This window comes from Nyctereutes procyonoides, unplaced genomic scaffold, assembly GCF_905146905.1.
Source record: "Nyctereutes procyonoides isolate TBG_1078 unplaced genomic scaffold, NYPRO_anot_genome, whole genome shotgun sequence".
Classification (NCBI taxonomy): domain Eukaryota; kingdom Metazoa; phylum Chordata; class Mammalia; order Carnivora; family Canidae; genus Nyctereutes; species Nyctereutes procyonoides.
The window spans coordinates 27,616,512-27,640,728 of record NW_026575140.1 but is presented as its reverse complement, the minus strand read 5'-3'; the positions used below and the strand labels follow the sequence as shown (position 1 = coordinate 27,640,728).

Here is a 24,217-nt window from a genome sequence, read left to right as displayed (position 1 = left end):
GGAGCCTGCTTCTCCCTCTGCCTGTGTCTCTGCCTCTCTCTGTGAGTCTCTTCTGAATAAATAAATAAAAGTCTTTTTACAAAAATAAAGTCATTAAAACAATAAAAATAAAGTCCTTTAAATTTCCTTGCTTTTGGCAGCCACCACAATAAAAAGTGTGCTATCCCAGAATGTGGCACTTGTGGTGGTGTTCAGGTGTTCTCACACTGATACATGTTTATAAAATGAGGGACTTTGGAGGGTGGCCCTAGAGTTATAACCTTCAGTCTGCAGAAATTTTAATAAAATATGTAAATACTTTCATGGAAAAAGTATCAAGGTAGGATTTCCTGCTGCTCAAGTCACAGATCAAGAGGCTTATATGGAAGGAAAAGAAAGGCTGCACTATTTTTCATTTTTATTCCTATTATAAGAACCATTTTTGTTTATTAAAAGTTTAGAAAATGACCCAAGATAAGTGTTTTTAAGAACTTCATTGAGGTATACCACACACTCCATAGAGCGCAGCCCTCTAAGCGCTCCATGTGATGTCAGTGTGCATAGCTGTGCAGCTGTCCCCCTCAGTGCCCTTTAGAGCAACTCCATCACCTCCAGAAGGTTGTCCATGCCCATTTGCAGTCATCTCCGCTCCCCTCCCAATCCTAGGCAACCCATCTGATTTCTATTCCCAGAGTTTTGCTTTTTCTGGAAATTTCATATAAATGGCATCATAAACTTTGCAGGCTTCTGTTTCTGGCTTCTTGCACTTAGCACACTGTTTTTGAGGTTCATTCACACTGTAAGATAAGCATTTTATCACTTTTGTATGGATCCTTTCAGAATACTTTCAATTCACTTAAAATCTTTACTATATTTCAATTTCCATTTTCAAGAGACATGCAAGGAAATCTTTAAAAACAAGGCCATACCTCCAAGCCTAATTATATTTGTGGCAATGCAGACTAGCTCTGAAGATTCCTAATTCTATTAGGAATGTACCTGGGGTGCAAATGTCAACAGCCTAACTGTGGTGGTTTAATAACAAATGATTGATTTTTCTCACATGACAGGAAGTCCAGAGGCTCATTTGCTCAGTGATGCCCAGAGGGGTCCAGATTTTTCCCCTGAGTTTTCTGTTCTTTTTGGTGAAAATTCCTCGTGATTCTTGTTGCTTTATGGTTACAATGTGGGTGCTGGAGTTCATTTGGAGTCAAGGAAGGAAGAAGGGAAGAGCCAAAGGCATCAATCCTGTTCATCATGAAAGCCAAAGCTTTTACCCAATCCCTGCAGCAGGTGTCTGTAGAGTCTCGTGGTCCAGGTGGTCCAGAAGTGGGTCACAATCCTCATCTCAGTGCACAGGAAGGTGGGAGGTCAAGAGGATTATCTAACTGGTTTATGTTAACCAGGAGCTGGCCTTTCAGATTGGCTCGTTGCTGCCCTCTACAGGACTGGGGGTCTGTAGGCAAAGCCAAAGTGCGGGGTGCAGGGGCCATTGCTTAGGTCACCTGTCATGTCACCATGGTAATGTGACAACTGGCTAAAGAACAAGTCACAGTATCATTAAATGGCTGATCCTTGCTGAGAACAGAGACTAGGCATGGGGCAGAAATTCTTTAACACCTGACTAAAGAGTTTTGGCGAGATGATTTGGAGAGAATCAGGTCTCAGCATATTTGGCCGAATTGTAATAAGACCTTTCAGCGATACTGGGGTGCACTGGATTGAGGTGGAAGGCCGCCCTCCCTTCTTTTTTCTTCCCCAGGGAGGGTGGGGTAGATGAGGGGCTGGATAACTTCCAAGATTCCCTCTTAACGAGTGTTTCTGTGAACTCTGGATTCCAGGTGAACATGATGACCTTGGCAGAGCACATCATCGAAGCCACACCTGACCGAATCAAGCAGGAGAGTTTTGTGTCCACGGAGCCCTCGGCATTGGAAAGGACAGACACTGCCACCATTAGCAGTACCATGAGCTGGCTGGCCAGTTACCTAGCCGATGTCGATCGTCTGCCAAGTGCTACCCAGATCAGGTCAGTGCAAGTCTGTGGATCACTGACTGGCGTAAATTCCTGGGCTCAATGGGAGACTTGGGAAGCTAATTAGATCTGATGAATGCTGTGTAATGTGAGACCTCGTGAAGGAAGCAAAGAAACACTGGGACAAGTTCCTTCACTACTTTCAGGTCCCTGCTCACATCCTCACCTCTTCTGTGTCTTCTCTCCCCTTGTAGTGCGTGTGAGGTCATGTCCTGTGATATCTCCCTGCCGCCCCCAATTCAGCTGAAGTTTCATAAAGGTCAGGCAGCGTCTTCTGTGGCTTTAGTATTTAGCATAGTGCTAAATTCATAATAGGTACTCAGTAGGAACTTACTAACTCCAGGACAGTTTAAAGTACAGAATATGTTTACCAACTTTCTGGACTGAACGGAGGTGTATTCTTAATAGCATGCAGTGGCTCTTGTCTCATTACTCAGTATGTAATGGATTGTGCAGATCAATCACCAGTCTTTCTCCCTTGTGTCTCCTCTTGTTTCAGAAGTGCATATAATGAGCCTCTAACTCCTTCTTCTAATACCAGCTTGAGCCCTGTTGGCTCCCCAGTCAGTGAAATAGCTTTCGAGAAACCCAGCCTTCCCTCAGCAGCAGATTGGTCAGAATTCCTGAGCGCATCTACCAGTGAGAAGGTGGAGAATGAATTTGCTCAGCTGACTCTGTCCGATCACGAGCAGAGAGAGCTCTATGAAGCTGCCAGGCTTGTCCAAACTGCTTTCCGGAAATATAAGGTAAAGTAGAACAGAGTCCTGATGTTGTGACATTCGTAAGATTGAGGAACACAGAAGTTAAAATCATCCAGACTAAAACTTAGGCCTTACCCCTCCTCCCCTGCTAAGTCTGTAGAATTGTTATTTGGGAATATTATGTCACAAGAAATTATTAATAATTTTCAGAAGCTTTAGTGGAATAAAATTGACCAGTAGTGTGATAGTTATCACCATCTCAATTTATTCTTGGTAATGGTAATGGATATTTGTTATCTAGTTAATATAGAGGAAGTTGATACCTCTGCCACAAGGAATTTATAACCTAAAGTAGGGGTTCTTAAGGGACTGGGACTGCCTGTGGGCAGCCCTTGAACTCCTCTAAAATTTTATGGTAAAGCTTGTGTGTGTATTTTTGGTGGGAGAGGGTCTGTGGCCTTCCACAGATTTTCAAAAGACTCTTTGACCTCCTTAAGAAGGTGTTAAAAGCCAGTAATCATTGATCCCAAAGTAGAGTAGTTGGGGGTTATGTTAGAAAAGACAATGGAGGGACACGTGGGTGGCTTAGTTGTTGAACTGTTCAGCTCAGTTTGTGATCCCAGGGTCTTGGGATCAAGTTCTGTATTGGGCTTCCTTTGGGGAGCCTGCTTCTCCCTCTGCCTATGTCTCTGCCTCTCTGTGTATCTCTTATAAATAAATAAATAAAATCTGAAAAAAAAAAAGGAAAGACAGTGGTAATCTGACGATGTGTAAGGACAAATAGTACAATACCTGATTTGTTAAATAGTTGGAAAATGAGTATTTTTAGACCTCCTAACATCCAAATATCAGTTTTATTTAGAAGCAAGAATTAGAGATTTAGTCTATAAATTCATTTTTCCTAATTTCTACTTACAATTCATTATCACTGTATTTGGTAAACCTGAGGCTTCTGAAAAAGTTATAAATGACTAATAATTCTAAGTCTTAAGAAAGTTGATATTTCTTACACTAAATCGTTATTTCTTGCACTAAATCATGTTTCCCCCTCTCTTTACCCTAAAGGGCCGACCCTTGCGGGAACAGCAGGAAGTGGCTGCTGCTGTCATTCAGCGTTGTTACAGAAAATATAAACAGGTAAAGCACAGCTTTGGGTCGCAGTAGGAAGTGCAACTCGTCCAAACAGCGACAGGCCCCTGAGGATTCTAGCATGTGGCCTGGCCAGAGAGTGCTAGGTTCAGCACTTGATTCAAAGACTTTGAATTGCATGACCAAAAACCGGAGGAAAATGTTCCAGAGCAGGGAGGTGGGGGTAAAAAACAAACCAAAAAACCATCGGTGGTTAAACTTATGCCACAAAATAATTCTTGTGCAGATTGTTGGCCTTTCAGTATTATGACCTACCTGAGATGTTGATCTGACACAAAGAAGATTATTTGTGTCTAAAGTGAGGCTCTGGGTTCCAGTAATTGTACCTGGAGTAATTGAGGAACCCTAGGGACTTTAATGTGGTAATCAGAGAAGAGAAACAGCAGCAGTTCTTTGACCTTGAGTCCGAGAAATTATCTACTCTTGAGCCACTTTTCCTTTTAGCTTCTTCCCGTCCGTTTTCAAATGAAGACTTGGAAAAAATCTCTGAAGATCTTGAGAAGCCCAGAACATCTTAAACTGCTTTTGCATTCCTTAGTTAAGAGATTCAGGAAGAGGGTGCCTGGGTCACTCAGTCAGTTAAGCGTCTGCCTTCAGCTCAGGTCGTGATCCCAGTCCTGGGAATCAAGCCCCACATTGGGCTCCTTCCTCATCAGGGAGCCTGCCTCTCCCTCTACTTTTGCCTCCCTCTCTCTCTGTCTTTCATGAATAAGTAAATAAAATCTTAAAAATGAGAGAGAGAGAGAGAGAGAGAGAGAGAGAGAGAGAGAGAGATAATAGATGCAGAAAGAATACCTAAGTGTTCGTTCATGCAGTATTTCTGTTTCCCAAACACCCTGTAAGGTTACCTAACTGCCACCATGTCGGTTAGGGACCTGATGTGTATGGGGCCCTAGGATGTACAAGACTTGCAGCCACATCATCTCATCACATCTGCTCCTTACAATTACTGGCAATAAACAATTTTATATCCCTTTTACAATGGAGAAGCTGAGGCTCAGAGAAATTAAGTCACTATTAGATTTTCCTAGCCACCTGGATGGTTAGAAAATATAAAAACTTGCCTAATTGAGTTTTTACTGGCCCATATGATAAAGTTCAGGACTGTCAGTAGACTCTAAAACCTTTTAGTAGATAGTGTCCTAGGTAGATTTTATTAAAGGAATAATACATGCCAAAATGTGTAATAGTTGTGTGGAAGTGTGATATTGTGTTCTCTTGTTATGATGCAGGGCTCATTTTGATTTTTTATATGGGTTGCCATGTTCTTGAGTTTCTCTCCGATTAAGCCCTATTAGTGAAAGGGGGCGGGCTGGAAGGAGTCTTCAACTTATAGCCAATTGAGTTCATGATCCCAGAAAATGAAGGTTTATTGTGTAAACGCTGGCACCACAGTACCTGTAGCTCCCCAGCAGGGGACCGTCCTTAGCACAAAGGAAACACACAAAGTTTCAAGTCTTTGAACTTTAAACAGGTATTTATTCCAAAAGATGAGTCTTGGTTTTGGTTTTGTTTTTTAAAATCCCCTCCCAAAGAAGTGTTGTCTACAACCAGGAAAACAGAAGGCATTATTTTTGGAAATATCCACAAGTATAAGACAAGTATTTTGGAAGATAGAAGGCATTAATATAGCCAGATTGCCTTTTTTATTTTATTTTTTTTCCGGTTGGGAGTTTTATTGGTTCTGGTTTTTAATTTCCTTATATTCAGCAATCTAACATTAATCTTGTATTTTCTGTTTCTCCCCAAGCTGACATGGATAGCCTTGAAGGTAATGACACCCAAGTCCCCTCACAAACCATTCCACCAGAGTCACAAACTTCACACCCATTACCAGCTACAAGAAGGGGCCATTAAGATAGCAGGGTCAGGAAACAGGTGTCCTCTCCTTGCCATGCCACCTAACCACAGTGCATCTCTGGGGACCATGTGGTTATTCAGTTGGAGTGGGTTTTGGCATTACCAGTCATTGGACATTTTCCTGGCCATGTCAATCTAAAGAATCCGTCTGAGCCAGTTACTGTGAGCCCAGCGAGCCACTAAATGCATCTCTCCTCCTCCCGGTGTGCTTCACTGTGGTCCAGTAATTTCTGAATGTGCAGTGTGCACAGGCCAAGGGGATGAAAGCCACAGGAGCCCTGTAGGATGCAACGTTGTCTTCAAAGATGTTTGGGCAAAGGAAAATGGAAAGCAGATCAGAAGAGATAAAGAGGATTCTTGCGCAAGGGTCTTGTGTCTTGAACATTCCGAGAAGTCAGTTCCCTTCCCTTATTCCAGCTCGTACAGGCAGAGATGTACTTAGGCACAGGCATTTTCTCAGGAGTATTTTTCCCCATGATGGTAAGTCGCCTTCTTGCAAGGAAAATGCGGTTCTTGTGACCTCTTATCCCCAGAGTCCTATTCTACTTCATTAGCAGTTTGGACATCGCATTTTTTAAATATGGAGAGCTCTGTATTTTTAGTGACTAGAGACCAAAATGGAAGAGAACTCATTCTGTCATGCCTTCATCTTTTACTTGCATAGTGCTGCAGCAGGCTGGGTGGAGGGCTACTGGCACTGGCTCCCAAGCAGTACCCCCGCTTCTGGGACACTTTTCCCGGTTTCATGGCTTCACCCCCACGTTGGTCTTATGAGTGTTCATCTTTTGCAGGTTAAATGTCTTAAAGGTGTCAGCGTTTCATGATAAGCCTTGTATTTGGGACCTTGCAACTCAGAAATGTGTCCTTTGGAACAGTAGTTTGGAGTCACATGCTGACTGCTATTAGTGGGCTTGCATATGGTGATTGGGATGCATAAGAAAGGTTATTCTGAAATGTTTCAAAATCAGATAGTAAACATTAATCTTCAAATAACAAATATTAATCTTAAACATTTAAATTGTACTTCCTAAATATGCTTTTATTATTCCTAAATGTCTACACCTGTTGCTTTTAGAAAAAAAATTTTTCAAGGAGGGCAAAATATTTGATACTTCAGGGGAGAAAGCACATTTACAGCAATACATTGTCTGAAGGCAACCCTTAAACTAATATTTTGCATTTGGGAAAGGTAGGTGAAAACAGGCTCCTAGGCTGCCTCTTTGATGATTGAACCCAAAACAGAGACTATGATGCTAAAGGAGAAAAGTTGTTTCTCTCCTTCCCTTCCCCGGCATGCCCAGAGGACACATGGATTTGTACAGCTCCTGTTGTTACTGTACTGCTTATTCTTGTTTCCCTGCAGTATGCACTTTATAAAAAGATGACACAGGCTGCCATCCTAATCCAGAGTAAATTCCGAAGTTACTACGAACAAAAAAAATTTCAGCAGAGCCGGCGTGCTGCTGTGCTGATCCAGAAGTATTACCGGAGTTATAAGAAGTGTGGCAAGAGACGGCAGGCTCGCCGAACAGCCGTAATTGTACAACAGAAACTCAGGTGGGTTGAGCTTTCACGGGGGCAAAGCTGTGGAGAGGAGAGAGCCCTGGCTTCAGGGAAAGAACAGCCCTGCCCCGACTTCAGGGGAGACATGCATGTCACAGGGACCTTCTTTACAGATCGCTCTAGATGTCGTGACAGTGTGTGGTGATACCCATGCTGCCAGCCCACCTTTGTCTGTTTACCTCTTGTCCTCTCCAAGTCCACCTGGTTATTTTGGTCCCCACCTGCCTTCAGCTGGGGCAGGAATCCGTCAGGACCACAGTTCTGCTCAGAGAGGGCGCTCCATTAAGGCACTGTGAATTGTAGGGTCCCTGCATGTGAGACCTCGGAAGAATACCTAGAGGCCAGCCAGTCCAAGTTAGAGAGTGTGATGGGGGTTCTGAGCATAGAGACATGGATAGAAGTTCAGGAAGATATCAAACTCGGGTGAGTCAGCTTCGACACTCAGCCTAAGGCCAGAACGCCTTTTTCCACAAAAACGAGCACAGGAAGGGCTGTGAAAGCATATTGAGCATCATCGAATGTTGGACCTGGGCCCCGTGTCCCTCACCGCCAGGGGAAGGTGCCGCCACCCCCCCTTTCCTTCCCTGCCGGCGCTGCCATGCCTGCCCATGCGGTTGGGTTCACTGGCTGAACTCTTTCATTAAAAGTCCTCTGTCACTGCTCACCTGCTTTCAATGTGTGTGCATTAAGCGTTACAATACCCTTCTCGTGACAGTGATGTTCCGGCTTTTTCAGGAGCAGTTTGCTAACCAAAAAGCAGGACCAAGCTGCTCGAAAAATAATGAGGTTCCTCCGCCGCTGCCGCCACAGGTAACCCTACTCCTCATCTAGACAGTTTGCTCGTCGAGAGCAGTAAAGCAGCCCTAACCCTCCTAACCACGCATGACCGCCTCCGCAGAGCGAACCCCCTGACATTCATCAGAGTAAACATCCCGCATTGCAGTAGGAGAGCAGAACTCTAACTAGGGACCAAGTTGCTGCTTCGGGAACCCAGGTGACTGTCTCAGACTCTGTGGCAAATGTCGAGCAGTGGAGATTGATTTTTCTGTCTTAGTTTGGGTATGAGGACAGATTAGCAGGACGAGCTCTTCATTCCCTTTTCTCTTGAACCTCTTATTTCTATGCCACACTGCAGCATGCTCTTTTCCAAGCCCTCCCTGTGCCAGTATGTGTCCAAACAGAATAAGTGAGTTTCTGTTCTCAAGGAAGGGGTAGCAGACCACTAACTCCATCTGAGCTTTCCGACATAGGACCTGATTAGCGGGTGCCCTCTGCTGGGGATGTGCAGGAAGGAGACTCCATCTGAGTTGAGAGGTGCGTTTTCAGTTAGGAGCAAACAGGCTCTGGTGACCTAGCCTTCCCTGGAGGCAGGGCAGCTGCCCACGAAGCCAGCTAGAGGGGATTCTCTTTGTTTCCTCAAATTTGACCTTCCTTTGTCAACAGCAGGATCCTTCCTTAGCTCTGGGGGAGCCGGTGAGGTTGTTCTATTTCCTTGGTTAAGTTAGCCCTCTGTCCTCGTGGCCCTCTGAGCTGTGTGTAGGTGACCCTGTGTGGTTTCGTTGCTTCCCTGTGCATCAGGAGCCACGCAGTTTATAGAACTAAACTCTGAAGCAAGCTCTTTGACATCTTATTTCCTCTTCCTATTTCATTGTGCCAGAAGCCCAAGTGTCCACATTCAATTCAATTCCACAGAGGTTCCCTCTTCAGTTTTTCATACTCCTAAACCTGTCTGCTTGCTGACTTTGAGACTATTTTGACTTTGAGACCTTAATAGGGGTCCACTGGCCATTTGTACTTTTACTTCTGTTAACAAAAGGATTCTTATCTATGATGATAAAAGGAAATGTGCACAGAGCCACCCATTTACAGTAATAAAAACTTCAAAGAGAACATTCTCTAGGATATGTTTGATATTCTCTAACTAGAATGCTATTTGAAAGAAGCTAATTAATGTACACTTACTAGGCCTCCACAGCACATTTGCTCTCTACAGACGCAGCGATTGGGGTCTTTTTCTCCATGGTTAGCTAGCCAATGAGATTTCAGTATCAATGCTGAATGAGGAAGTCTTCTTAGGGAGTGCATATGAGACTATGAGGCACCTGTGACATGATCACATTAGTTGTACATGCCTTCATGGGGCCCGTCTCTCCTCTCCCCCTCACTCATACCTGTGCCAGCGTGAGAATACTTGCAACCAACTAGAGTGTTTGGTTTTCCTCATTTGGTGGAACATCTGAGATTTCCCTAGGCCCTTCTCTGGAGGTTCTCACATGTTCTCTCATTCCCTTCTTCCTTTTTCCTCTCCTACCTGCAAGATGGAAAAATACAGGGAGATTGATTCCACCCAGCCCTGCTGAGACTGTGCTTAACACTTTCCCAACAGATTTTATTTTCAAGAAAATCAGCTTTACATTGCTCTGCCTTAGGCCACTTTGAGCAAACCCAAACATTCACAAATTATATTTTCCTTGTTTTTCCTATCTTCTCCTCGAGCTTTGGAAACACATATAGGTAGTGCAACCTCAGTTGTTATGAGCAAATTTACCTAAAGTCCCACACTTCTTTTCTTTCTCATCCAAAACACCCCGTGTCTACACTGGGTGAATTGAGAGGGTAAGCTATTTAAACAAAACAGACGTGCATAAAGGGCTGCTGGCCCCCAGAGTAGACTGAACAAAGGAATCCCTTCACTCTTGTTTTCAAAGCCCTCTTTTTGTAAACTAGTAGAAAAGAGGCTTGTGAAGATTTTGCCTTTCTCAGGTTCGTGTTTTAACTCATAGTAACCCCTTAAGGGTGGCAAGAAGGTTCGTTATGAGAACATCAGATTATGGACGCTGACTTCCTATTCATTGTCTGGGATGAAATAAAGACCCCTACTGCCTCTTTTCCTCACTTGATCTGGAATAGTTCAGATGTTGGGAAAACTTTATAGACAAATTTTAATGACCTTTGTATACTGACTGTGTCAGACCAGTATTCTCTCCCCATCCCTGTATCCTGAAGATCCACAGAACCAAAAGTCTGAGTTCCTATTTTCCCTAGGATGAACGTAGCCCTGTTTCCATTCGGGGGTACTGCATATTATTTTAAGAGAAACTGTCATTGTCCTGTCCCCGAGAAGCATTAAAATAGAAAACGTCACATGACCCCCTCTCATAGGTAGGTAACGGCTTCAGGAATCAATAAGAAGTGTCCCATTTCTGAAGGAGTTTGCGAAGTCATATGACCCCCACATTTTCAGACTTCACGATAAATTGGTGAATTTTGTACCTGCTCATTTCACATACCCCATCACCACTCCTTTTCTTCCTTTCCAAAAAAGGAACCACTTTATACTCTTTTTTTTTGTTTTGTTATTGAAATAAAGCTATGTATAAGGTTTCTGTTGTGACCCTCACGTGCTAATAGCTCTTTGGTGTTGTTTTACTGTCTAAAGCCCCCTGGTGGACCATAGGCTGTACAAAAGGGTGAGTTTAGCTGCCTGCTAGCCAGTGTTTACCTTTATCTTCCATTTTCAATATTTTGCTTTTTGCTTGCTTGCATGGGGCTGCAGCCTAGGTATGCCAGTAAGTTTCACATCCATTTTGAATGAAATAAGATAAAATGAAAACTAACCCTAATTACTAACACTGCTACCTTATACAACATGAAAATAGTCACATACAGCAGATGTACAGATGCATGAGTAAGAGAAAGGGAGGCCCTTCTGAAACCACCGCAGGGCATGCTTAGAAGTCGGTGGAGTCAAAACAAGGCTACACCTCAGAAAACATCTAGCAGGTGGTTCTTTCTGATTCAGATGATTGGCCACAATGAAATTCTTTCAACTACTGCCAGGTCCAAATTTCTAAAGCAAGAAAACTCAGCAGGTGATACTGCTTTTTTTTTTTTTTTAATGAATAAATTTCTTATTTAGAGTTACTATGTCCCCGTTACCTTGTTCCTCTAATTTCATTTTCTAAATCTCCCTTTCCCTGGTGCCATGAGGTAAGTCAGCACATGAAGCTGCCCTTTCAGAAGCAATGCAGAACATTCATTATAACAGAGCAAGCAGACCTGACTGACCTCCAGAATTTAATGGCAACGCTGAATAAAGATAACATGGTGTAAAATGTCTTGAATCTGTATATTCTGTATTGCAGTGAAGATTGGATATTCCAGTAGAATTTATATTTTAAAGAAATGTTAATGGAGAAGTATCCAGTAGACACTGTCAATGTCCTAGCAATTTTAGAACATGACACTGATTTGTAGGTATACCCAAGGGGCAGAAGTCTCTGCCAGATGTGACTATCACATGCCTGCAGTTACAGTAAAGAATGTAGTGTCTGGAAATTTTTTTAAAAGCCAGGAATATAATTCACCAAAATCAGATTTGAATATAGATTAATTTGACAACTTTTGTCCAATAGACTTAAGAGAAGATATACTTAAAAAAAATAACATGGGAGTTAACTACCAACTCAGCTACATTCAGTGCCCTCCCTTTGTAACACTACAGTAATATTTGAGTCATTTGTAAGATTTCTGAGAAGACATTATAATTCAAAAAAATCTAAAACTTCAAGTGTTTTTGGAGCTAATAGTTTTCATCCAAGTACATTTATGTTGATGCTGGTATTTTACTCATTATATTTCAAGTCAAAGATCAGATAACTTTTTCTTAAGAGACTTTAGTAAAATAGTAAATATCTTAGGCTCTGTGGGCTGTACAGTCACTGTCACAGCTATTCAGCTCTGCCATTGGAGCATGGAAGCACCCGTAGATAATATGTACATGAATGGTTATGGCTAGTGTTCAGTAAAACTTTATTTACACAGATATTTGTTGGGCTGGATTTGGCTCATGGACTATAGTTTGCTGACTGATGATGATAGGAGAATTGAGTTTTTATAAATTCTTCCTAACACAAGACCCTATCCCTGTAAAAGACTCAAAGTCTCACCTGGTTAAAACCATGGCTAGTCACTGAAAGAAAACATTTAAAAAAAAATAAAGTCGATACATTGGTCTGTAAAGTTAACTAGTTAATCCTTTTGAAAACTAGGCATTTTTTACAATTGTCCCATGTGGTAGAACTGGCTCAGAGATGTCTGTGTTTGAAACATAAAAGAAAAAGTGGACAAAAATCTCCATTTTTTTCTCTTTCCGTTCCTTCTCACTCTCTGCATACATAGATAATATTTCTTTTCACGTGAAAAAACAAACCCCTCCCAAAGAACAGATGCATGCCCTAGGGTTCAATTTACCTAAAAGTTGTAATATCTTGCATGTGATGTGCAATTAATACAATCGTTGCAAGGAACCAACATTTAGTAAAAGTGGTTGCTTATGCACTTTTGAAACTTGTTAGCTTCTGAAATGTCAATTATCGTTTTCAGAGTACATTTTCCAAAGGTGATCTTCAACACTAGATTCACAGAGTACATTTTCCAAAGGTGATCTTCAACACTAGAGTCCCTACCTTAACTTCTTTAGCACCTGCCACATTGTATCTCAAGCTCCTCAAACTCGTATCCAGGCATGGAAAGTTGGAATTTCCTGGCACCCCTGTGCCTGCAGTCTTCAGGGAGTTTGAGAGATAGGAGCTGAATAGTTCAGGTTCATTCTAGAGTGGTTCTCTTTCTCTCCCTGTATCTGTGACCCTAATTACCAGGAAGCTCTTGCTTCCCCTCTTCCCTCAGAGAGTTCACAGTGGCACTTCCTCCAACAGTCCCCAAGTTGAAATGACTCTAGGGAGGCAGAGCGTTCTCTGAGGAGAGTTCTTTTTCCTGGAACTTATGTCAAAGGAGTTAATATGCTGGTTTTATTAATGTATGAAGTATACCATATTTAAGACGTGTAAGGTTGATACATTAAAAAATACTCAAAAACTGAAGGAATTAAATTTTGCGGCACAGCGTTTGTCAGCCACTATTGAACCCCACCTCCCAGATGGGTGGAGCAGAAGGCTATCTAGAAAAGCAGGTGATGTCAGTCATCAGAATTAAGGCACAATAGGGTAATTCCAGGAATATAGCAATCTGAAAATGCCATCATATCTTCCAATTTTTTGTCTTCACTTGGGGAAGGCTAAGAAAAAGCCCCAAATACCCTTCACCACATCAGCTTATTTTCACACAGCCTTTCATCTGGGCTAAGCCCTTACTTTACCCACTTAAAATGGAGTTTCCAAATTCTCGATAACTCTTGGAGGTATTTGTTTTGTCTTGGACACAATAACTGTCCACTTAAGAGAAAACTGTTATGCACAGAGAGATATTTAAATCAACAATCTTAATTATTATTTCAGTTAATTTAGGTGTTATGCTACTTTCAAAAAAAGTGGAGGATTTCTAAGACTGAAGAAGTCTTTGAGGTGCACATTGCTGCAAACACTACTTTCCAGCTGGGTTTGGAGTTTATTGAACAGGGTATTAATGTCCTAGTGGAAAACCAAGATATCTCATATGTCAAAAAATAAATACCTGAATTATGTGACAGACTCATCTTCCAAGTACTGAGACTCAGCAGGGCAGTGATGCTTTTTCTAGTAAAAAATGGTTTTCTGCTCTTCTCTTCAAGATACTTGTTTTTTTTGTGGGTATGAGGAAGTATTCTCATAGATGAGAGAGACCACTCTCTGAAAAGCAATTCCTAGACAAATTCATTTTTTTCCCTGGGGTAATATTTCTGTGAGAGGGCATTTAGAACAGTCACTATCATACACAGTGAGAATTCTGTTTTTCCAATAACCTGTTTTTGTAAGTTGCGGACCTAGTACCCACATTCCGTAAAGGTAGCAAAGCTATCCTACTGGCATAAAAGAACCCTAATTCAAGGAAGAAGAGGTAACACTTTCCAGTCACAAATATTTAAGCAACCGATTTTCTCTATAGTAACAACTGGGTTTCCAAACACTTAACTTTGCCAGATGGTTCCAGTTATCTGGGTAAGTAGTGATTTCAGCACTGACTCTTGAGAGCAGTCCTGTGAAATCTCTTCAGTGGGTCATTATCAAGTTCTGCAGGTTACACTTACACTTTTTGCTTTGTTGTATATACTTTAATCCAAGGGATAGTTCTCTCACGAGTGCCCGGAAGTCTGCTGTATGATGGAGAGAGGTAGTACTCAAGGTCAACCACCATGACCTCACGCTTCCTTTGTTAAATTTGACATGAGGTGTAGTTCCCAAGTGGTCCAATGTATTTGGTGAGGAGTAGGAAATGAATGTGTGGGATGTGTCATCATGGATGTAATTCAAATATCCAGAGTAATTTTGTCTTACTTGCCTCTTTTAGGAAATGAATATTTTTGGAACACAGTGGTGTGTGTTAAATTGCAGACAACATGCTCTGTGTCATTCTTATTGGGCCTCTCTGTCTTTTTTGTTTTGCAATCCAAATGAGATTTCTGGAAAATGGCAAGACCTCTGTTTTCCTAAATTCCCCACGAGCTATTGCAGCTCTCAGAGCAACAGGTAACTAATCAGAAAGCCACATCTGGCTGCCCTGTATATTTTTGACGTCCAGCATTGCAAGAATATACCTGCTGAAATCCACTGACTCATGAAACATTTCTCTGGCTGAGCATTACTGAGTAGATGTAATGAAGCAGCTTTGCCTTATGCTTTACCCATGGAGCCATTGTTTGCTACAAGTTTCAGAAGCAGGCCTACTTCATTTATTCATGAATTATCATTGGACGTCTGATGGAAATAAACCCTGTGGGCTTTTGCTGGCTTTCAGTGCTGTTGCTTACTACATCACTTCAGTACATTAGAATGCAACATTCGTTTTTTTTGTTTTGTTTGGTTTTGGTTTTGGTTTTTTTTATTTTTGGGGGGTTGGTTTTTTTGTTTTGTTTAGTTTTTTGGGTTTTGTTGTTATTGTTGAGACTGCAGTAGTATCCCAAAGTGGCAATTATTCAGCCTAGAATGCCTGGGCAAATCTTGGGGTTTTCAATTTTAATAGTTGAATGGTCACAGGTCAAAGTCTTGCCACCCTGATTACCCACGAGGCTCAGAGATGTGCTCCTTGCAGCTCTCTTTACAGTAGTGAGAGCCTTGTAGCTGCAGTAGCTTTAGTTTCTGTCTCAGATTAATTATCTGTACAGTCCCATGGAAGACTGCTTTGCCCGTCTTCTGTGTGGTGAAAGTCAGACACAAGCGTAATAACAATGGGGTTTGTTTTTCGATGGCCAGGGTATTCTTAGGTAAGGTTTTTTTCTTGGCCCCAAATGAATCTCACAGGTATAACTCCTTTAGAGGACTGAAACCTCAGCAACCATTAGCTGCATGTGGATAGCACATACCACGCAACAAAAGTCATGGAACATCTGTATTCTAAGCTCTAGAAATACAGTGACAGATTTTCAAGTGTAAGTCCAACTTCAAAAATGCTGGCCTATAGTTACCAAATTTGTATACTGAAAAAATAGGCCTACAGTGCAGGTAATATCTACAACACCAATGAGTTGATGTTGGTTTTGGACTATAAAATTCATTGTTTTCTCTCCACCGAATTTTTCAGTTAGTTTTGTGTGTTATGTGAATGCATCATTTGTGAGACATAGTAGTAGTAACAGATGGATAGAAAAACATAAACTTTTTTTTCTGGAGAATGACAGGCAGGAATAATTTTTACAAAAGAAGCATACTCCTTCTATGCTTTTGGAAATACAAATAAACAAGGAGAAAAACCTAGAGGTAATAACAGCTAAGCTTTTGTGATACTTCTCATGAGAGATGTATGTTTAGTTAACATGTGCCTTTTAGTGGTTATTCATGTCCGGGCTGAGACAAGGGAATAACAAACTTCTATAACTACTTGAAACATCTGTTTTTTAGGATTTGCTAATACAAATTCTAGTAGCAAATATTCCAAATTGCTTTGGTGATATAGTTCATCATTTTGTATTTCTTTGGAGGCAATATAACATTCAAACATTACTTTTTGTCCAGTTGACATTTGACTTAAAAGAAAACAAAATAAAAAATTAGGTACCTCTAGCCTTTCCTAATAATCTGCCCTCAAGGAACTTAGAACTCCATTTATGACTTCAGTAGGGCAGATTTAAGTCTCTCAATTTCATCTAAACTTTGAAAGTTAAATTTGACATCCATGTAGTCAGCCAAGGAAATTGGAAGAGGATAAAAATCTTCCATTTCCTTGATTCTTATTCCCACTATCTTCAGATCTTAGATTCGTTTTATAAATTGATAAGTACATTTTATGTGGAGGAATTTTTGTTCTCCCAAACACCATAGTAAATCAATATGAGGTCTCCTAAGAGGCAGCATCTCAGAGTTGAGGAAATGTAGTTGTTAGGAACATAGATGTTAATTGTTACCAGTTTTCAACAATGGACTTCTCTCATGCCATGGAGATTTTCCAAATACCTTTGGAAAAACCAATAACGGTAACGGGCTTTTTCCCCCCATTGTTTTGTTATCCTGAGGTATATTTGAGGCAGCAGGGTGGAGAGGTAAAGTCAGGCCTGGGCTCATTTAAATTCCCACTCTGCCACTTGTTAACTGTATTATTTGGGGCAGGTTGCTTCACTGCTATAAATCTCAGGTTCTGCATTTACAAATTGGAGAGAATGGGGATCTGTTGGGAGGACTGAACAAGGTAATGAATACTAAGTAGCCTGTACAGCTGTTGGAACAGAAGCCTTCTCTTCCTCTTCCCTAATTTCTCCTTGAACATCTTTCTGTTTAAAAAAAAAAAAAAAGCCTATGCCATCAAAGCCACTCGGGTATTGTTTATCATCCTAACATACTGTAAAAACTAAGTTCTCCACCATAGATCCGGAGTGATGAAAGCCTAGAAAACGATTCTGAGATCAGGGCATCTCCTTTTTCCAGCATAGACAATCACAGTCCTCTCTGTTGTGCATGGACATGCATCTCTCCTTAACCTGGAGTCTTGCAAGGCTTCCACTAGTTCATAGCAGAGTATTTACATGGTGACTTTGAAATCTCATGAAAACTTAGTTGACTTTTTAATTAGTTTCAAAAGAAATTGTTAAAAACAAAAAAACCTGCAAAAACAAATGTGACCATTTTAACTAAAAGAAACCGTTTATGGTTTATCCACTATGACCAGCTGATTACAGCTTCTTTGGTATGAGACTGTGTAAAACATTTCTGGTTTATAATTCACTCTCCTTTTTCTTTCATCTCAATGATGAACTTAATATTTTTAAAGCATTCCTCTTCACACTCTAGAAAAACTGTGGATGGATATCTGTGTTTACACTGTCAGATTTTGAGTTGAGAATTCTTCAAATTCTAGAAATCTCATCAGTGATGGAGTCACTGTTGCATATTTGTGAATGAGTTCTGTACTAGTGCAGAGATAAAATGTCGAATTTGAAGTAGCATGCACATTTTGCGGTGATTCAGCCACTAGGTCTGCACAAGTACAGATATTTTGCATGCCCAGAAGTAAAGGTGGCATCAGTGCATGCCTTGCATTTTTCCAGCCAAAGGGCTGTTAGTATAGATCTTGCATGTTTAAAAATTGAACACACAATATAGCATGTTTCAATTTTTAAAAAGCCATTTATTTATCAAGTATGCATGTCCAAAATTAGGGACCTATAACGATGCACAATTCTGTACTGTAATATGATCCAAATTACCCTAAAACTTAATAATCCATGGTACATTTAATTATAAAATTTAAAACTAAATAATACCTTAATACCTGGATCCAGTTATGAACAGAGCAATGTGTTCTGAGTGCACCTGTTTTAAGAAAGGAGGATTTAACAGTTTTGAAGATACACTGTTGATCAAGCTGGACCTGGTGTATTTAGTAAATAGATCAGGCAAATAAGCAAGTTTTCAAACATGATCATTCTTTTCAGTATTAATGATGATAAAATAATAAAGCTTTTTTCTGAAAGAGAGCAACTTCTCTTTGAAGAGATTGTATCAACTTTGTAGAATACTCAGAAATGATTCCGCTTGGAGAGGTGGTAAATATATTGTTTTCTTAAATTGTCATAATAGCATATGTGCCAGGCCATTGAATCCCAGCCTATGTAATATAAGGATAACTTCCTGATGCTTTTCAAAATGTTTTCTTCCCCCTGGGCTTTAACGAGAATCTATTTAGAAAGTAAACTAGCATTTACTTTAAAATAGAATTTAAATTGACTGGTATCACTTAAGATAACAGCAGAAACCTTATCCTTAGAAATCAGAAAACTCTATTTGGGAATTACTGACCTCTGTATAGGCCCACATGAGAAAAACAGATCAGACTTTTTTTCTGTGCTGTTGAGGTGTAGAGTGTACGGGTCCTGAGAAACTGCCCTTCTGTTTGGCTAAACTTGTACTCCCACACGCATTTTGGGAAACAAATGTTATTATATGGTACCCTGAGCTGCACACCGCCTATGCCATGTACCACACATACAGCCTTCGGGACTTAGACCCTGAAGTCACACTTGCATTTGATCATTTTGCTAATGAAGGCAAAATTTTAATTATTTGTCAATAAAAGGAAATAGGCTTCTAGCTTACAACCTCTTCCCCGGCAACCCATCTTCATCAGATAGCCATAATTCAAAACCCAAGGCAAATTTTTGTATTGGAAAGTATAGACTGGAAGTGATAATTAACACATAATTTGCTGACTCTGTTGATAACAATTTCATTTAAATCTGTTAACTACAATATGTTTGATAAATAGAGAAAAGTACCCTATTGGTATGCACCCTGTTGCTGTCCGTCTGGGAGCACTGGGGGAAGTGGCCTGAACATCTTGTAAAGTTACAAAGTGGAATGGGAGGAAGGTAAGGAATAATGAAAATCAGACCCCCACAAGACGTGAGCACAGTAGTAGAGCTGTGCGGGCGTTTGATCAGCTTCGAGATACCTGCAGTCTTGAGTCTGTGAACAAAGCAGATCAATCACTGGGTGTGTCATAAGTAAAGTAAGTCTGTGTGCAGTTTCCCTAACTTGCCTCCTGTGGGATTGCCGGGCATTAATGGTGGTCCCAACAGGCTAAGAGGAAAGTTAGGTGAAGTTAACTCTAAGATGATCACGTTACTGTCACACGTGCCTTAAATGTAGTAGACTTCGGTCTTGCTTTGTGTTTAGAGCACTCAGTACAGAGCAGAGTTTCAGGAAGGGTCATGTTTTTCTCTCAGGATATTTCCCTGAGCAATTTAGCAGGAGTTTCTTTTGCCATCAATCTTCCAAAGGGTATTTGTCTTGGTTTTTCACTTCAGAGGGAACGGTAATGCCCTTGCCGCATCTGGCCACGGTTTCACTACATAGCTATCACCTGGTGTTCTGTTCTGTTTCTCTTCCAGAGTGAAAGAGTTGAGAAAGGCCAAGGAACTTGAAGACATACAGCAGCATCCCTAAGCAATGTGACATTGCTTTGCAGACTGTTTTCATTTCTGTTTTTAGCAGAGACATGCAACGACACACACACACACACACACATGCACACACACGCACGCACACACGCACACACACAATCCCTCTGCAGTTTTGGGGAGATCAGCTGCAGGATTTTAACAGGAATGTGTTGGTCATTTGCATTTGCACTTTCATGGACAACTTTTAATTTGATCAGCAAGACATCTTGGAACTCAATCTTCTGTTGGATCATGGGAAAACAAGACACCACGAGGCATTGAAAGAGGCTTCCTCTTCTTAGGAAGAAGCCGGTTTCCTTCTCATATAGGGCTGTATTCAAACATCGTGTGGAACTGTACAAATATTTATACCAAAAATATAGACAAGCAAAGGTGGGGATGCACTAGCAACAACAACAACAACAAAAAGAATGCTGCTCCTGCACCTGTCAGTTACTTCCAAGAAGCTGAATCTTTGGGATTGATTCTCAGTGGAGGGCGTAGATCATACAAATCTTTATTGGGTCCGTGTGTTCTCATTTCCTTCACTGATCTTATTTTATTTTAATTTGTGTTTGTTTTAATCTCTACAGCACACTTAATGCAACTTTTAAAATCTGCAGGTTTTTAATGTCTTGTGGAAATTTGCAGAGGGGCGGGTGCGTGGTAAACGGGTAATGCATGGGAACTAATGAGAAACAGCTTATGGACCTTAAATTTATTTTCTTGTCCCCACCACCTCCCAAGAACCTGCGAATATAGCGATCATCTTGTCCCTTTTGTCATGCTCAGCACTTTAATTTTTGGGCCTTACTTTCATGTGCAATGAGATTTACTTAGAGAATTGGTACAGCATGGAGCTTTTTTTAGTAACCTTGGAAACTGTAGTCATTCTAAGGAATCATAAACCTTGCCTGGACATTTGCCACCTAAAAGATCAGTGTGGTGCTGCGTTCTGGCCAGTAAATTCCATATTTTTGGCTATAATCTCATCCAAACAGAGCAGTTTCTGTGTATATATAGAAGGTAGAAACGGAAAGTGAGAAAATATTTGAAAGGGATTATATTAATTGCTAAATATTTTATTCACAAAGGTCAATAACATGGCAAGATAAAATTATTTGTATAGTTTTGTCTGAACGAGCGAGAAAAATGTGGATGTATTGTTTGTATATATTGTATATATTAAAACAAAGAGATATGTGCATGAAATCAAGAAAAAAGAAATGAACAAAAGCAAAGCATTAGTGGCTATGGTCTGTAAAATGAAACAAAAAAACTTTATTTCACTATAAGAGTACTTTATTTTAAATGTTCTTTAGAAGAACATTTTGCTAAAGCATGACTAAACTGCAAAAAAACAAAAAACAAAAAAAAGAGCTACTGTATTTAGACTTAGGATAAAAGGCAGAGTAACATTACTTTAAAAAAAAAAGGATATGTTTACATTTAATTTTGGCTACCAGGAGTTTATTTTCTTTAATTTAAAATTTTTTTGCCAATGGTGCCAAGTAATGTGAATGCTAATATTGCTTAAAAAATTAAGTTACTTTTGCTAAACAGATAATCATAAGATGAATCCGTATATAGCTTAACACCATCCACTCACTCCAACAAAAGAACACTTAGAACGATCAAAATCTGACAAAAGAAATAGTGTGAAAAGTAGGAAAACGTCTGACGTTTTCATATCTCCTGCTGGAAATCAGAAAATGTAACAAAAAATGCACAAAAAATAACTAAAAATTTAAAAGATGCAAACTGGTCTCGTAGGGTTGTCATGGTCTATTACTCTTTCCATATAATGAGGAGCCAAAGAAATCTGATGCTTTTAAAAATTAAACTACTAACGTTAAATTGAGAGAATAAAGCTCGCATTTGCTGATGCCAGTTTAAAATTCCCAGGTTAAGTTTCAGGATCAGTTGGTGTAAAGCTGAGATAAGAGTTTTTTTTTTTTTCTTGGTTCTGGCTGCCAACTGTAAGTTAAAACTCAAGGCTTGTTGTGAAGCCTAAAAATATTCACAAATAAGCTTTTAAACTGGTGTCTTTAGAAGGAAGGTAGATACAAAAAGATTGTGGTAAAAACTGGGGTCAGTGCTTTTGGTGCCTTTTCTATAATTGTACTTGTTTTTTAATTACTTCCTTTCACTGCCAACCTTGGATTACTGTACAGTATATGTCTTACCGCTTGTGATCAGCTTTGACAACAGTGACAGCCCCACAACTAGTAGCCACCTGTACATTTGTAAACTGACCTGGCTCGATTTTGTTTTTAAATGTGTGGGTTATGTTGCAGCTGTTGCACTCCCCTCAAATACCTATTATTTTACACAATTTGACCTATAGGAGGACACTGAGTAATTTACAAACACCCAACTGTATTCGTAAATGGGAATAGGAAGGTGAAAGCCAGCTCTTTCAGAATATCCCACATTAGTACCGAATTTAGACATGTTTATTCCATTTATTATGGTACAAATAACTGATCTTTTGACAAGAGTAATGACCTCAGTGGATTTGCTTTAACCCTCACATTTATTTCTTCATTTATTTTTTTAATGTCTCCCATGCTACATTATTAGCTGAGTAAGTTAGAAACTTCTGGAAGATAAAGAGTCATGTAGAATTAGGAGGGTTCTTAATGGAGGGGATAGAAAGTAGGTTCGAAACCTACCGGTGTAGCCTACCAGTACAACTGTGAATCCTAGGTGAGGTACAAATGCACTTCCACTGAAATGAAGCATTTCTGACCGCTTTTTCTTGGTTGTGAATCTTAATTTTGAATATAAGATGATAGGTAAGCGCAGCTTTCTTGGATAATCTGAATTCCCAAGTGCCAGGAGTAGGATTTCATTATAAAATTAATAGCTAATCTTATTCTGTCTCCTGAAGATTTAATTGCTATTCTTGTTACCCATTTGAAATCAGCTGTACTGTGTGAACGAAATAAAGACAATAACTCGAACCCCTCTCTGGCTGCACGGTCGCTTATGGCAGTTCCACACAGTAGTTGGCGCCCAATGGGGGGTCCCTGAGACTTGCATGTAAAACTAGTCTAGATGTCTTCTTTTTTGTAAGTTTTATTTTTGTAATTGTGCATGTAAAGCATCATTGAATCAATGGATCTGTTGAAGAACTCAGCTGCTGGAAACCATGCAAAATGTTTTGAATTGCCCTTAAAATATGGAAAATGTTTTCTGAATGCTTTATATTCTTTCTGCTGTAAATTAAAAATGAAGAAAATTTCCCCATACTATGTGTGTGCTTTGCTTTAACTTGACCTGACACTGAAATCCAGGGTGACCAGCAGGTTTCAAACCCTTAGGAGATGATTTCACGTATTTCCTTAGATCCAGAGGCAATGTCTTGGCATTGACTGTTACAGAGTTTCAGACATGTCCATGAAAGAAAAACTTAGGAAGCCACTGTCCCCTAGAACATTTGCTTTTTAACTGTCTTCTCAGGCACCTCTCAACGTACCAGCTACTTGAAACACAAAGACACCAATCTGAATTCACCACTGCCACTAAAAACCTCTGCTGTTCTCTATTAAGATCCATCTTCTCTTCTGAGAATTCTGTCATTATCTGCTTTCCTTCCACTGCAGAGCATCACCCTTTCTCCCTGGTAGCGGGTGGGAGTGCTACTGCCAAATCCCCTGTAGGGTCTCCCCCAGCTCCCTGCCCTGTGGCTTCCAGAGCCCGTTGCATTTAAATTTTTTTTAATTTTTATTTATTTATGATAGTCACACACACACACACACACACACAGAGAGAGAGAGAGAGAAAGGCAGAGACACAGGCATAGGGAGAAGCAGGCTCCATGCACCGGAGCCCGACGTGGGACTCGATCCCGGCTCTCCAGGATCGCGCCCTGGGCCAAAGGCAGGCGCCAAACCGCTGCGCCACCCAGGGAATCCCAGCCCGTTGCATTTAAATGATAGTTTCCTTTCTTGTCTATCCTCACTCCTTACTCTTATTTCCACCTGTGCCCCAGCCTGCCCCTTCTGGTTGGGCGGTTGCAAACCATGCCCATTTCCACTGTTGCCTTTGTTCATGTTTGTTCATCCCTTGCCTGGAAAGTTCTCTTCTTATCTACTTACCCAACTCAAATCCCACCTCCTCGGTGACACTCTTATTTACTCTAATACACACCGACATTCCCCTTTTCAAATTATTACATTGACAGTCGGAAAAGACAGTTCAGTATTTAAGTTTTTGTTTTTTGTTTGTTTGTCTTTTTTTTTTTTTTTTTCATTTCTCGTCTCATCTGCCGGTTGACCTGGCAGTGTTCTGGGTGTTTAAGGTAGGCGTCCTCTACGTTAGGAATACTTCCAGGAACAACTTTCAGTACGTTGCAAAGAACCTCGCTGCATTCGGGTTTGGGCCCCCGCCTACGGCCCCGACCAGAAGCTGAGGACCTGCTCTGCAGGGCCCGGGAATACAGAAAGGTGGAGAGTAGGGAAGCCCCGGGGGGCCCAGGGCGTGATCCTGGAGTCCCGGGATCGAGTCCCACGTCGGGCTCCCAGCATGGAGCCTGCTTCTCCCTCTGCCTGTGTCTCTCAT

At 40.7% G+C, this 24,217-nt stretch overlaps 1 protein-coding gene across 2 annotated transcripts in view; it reads left to right on the top strand.

The window, feature by feature from the left end:
- Positions 1 to 22,895, top strand: part of CAMTA1 (calmodulin binding transcription activator 1) — a 1,317,854-nt gene extending 1,294,959 nt beyond the window's left edge. For both annotated transcript variants that reach the window (XM_055306507.1, XM_055306508.1), the window contains 8 exons: positions 1,821 to 2,008; positions 2,514 to 2,760; positions 3,781 to 3,852; positions 5,615 to 5,635; positions 7,088 to 7,281; positions 8,023 to 8,097; positions 10,727 to 10,757; positions 19,601 to 22,895. In XM_055306507.1, the coding sequence (XP_055162482.1) occupies positions 1,821 to 2,008; positions 2,514 to 2,760; positions 3,781 to 3,852; positions 5,615 to 5,635; positions 7,088 to 7,281; positions 8,023 to 8,097; positions 10,727 to 10,757; positions 19,601 to 19,633 (861 nt within the window). In that variant the 3' untranslated portion in view covers positions 19,634 to 22,895. The remainder of the gene's footprint in view (positions 1 to 1,820; positions 2,009 to 2,513; positions 2,761 to 3,780; positions 3,853 to 5,614; positions 5,636 to 7,087; positions 7,282 to 8,022; positions 8,098 to 10,726; positions 10,758 to 19,600) is intronic.
- The last annotated feature ends 1,322 nt before the right edge of the window (positions 22,896 to 24,217 follow it).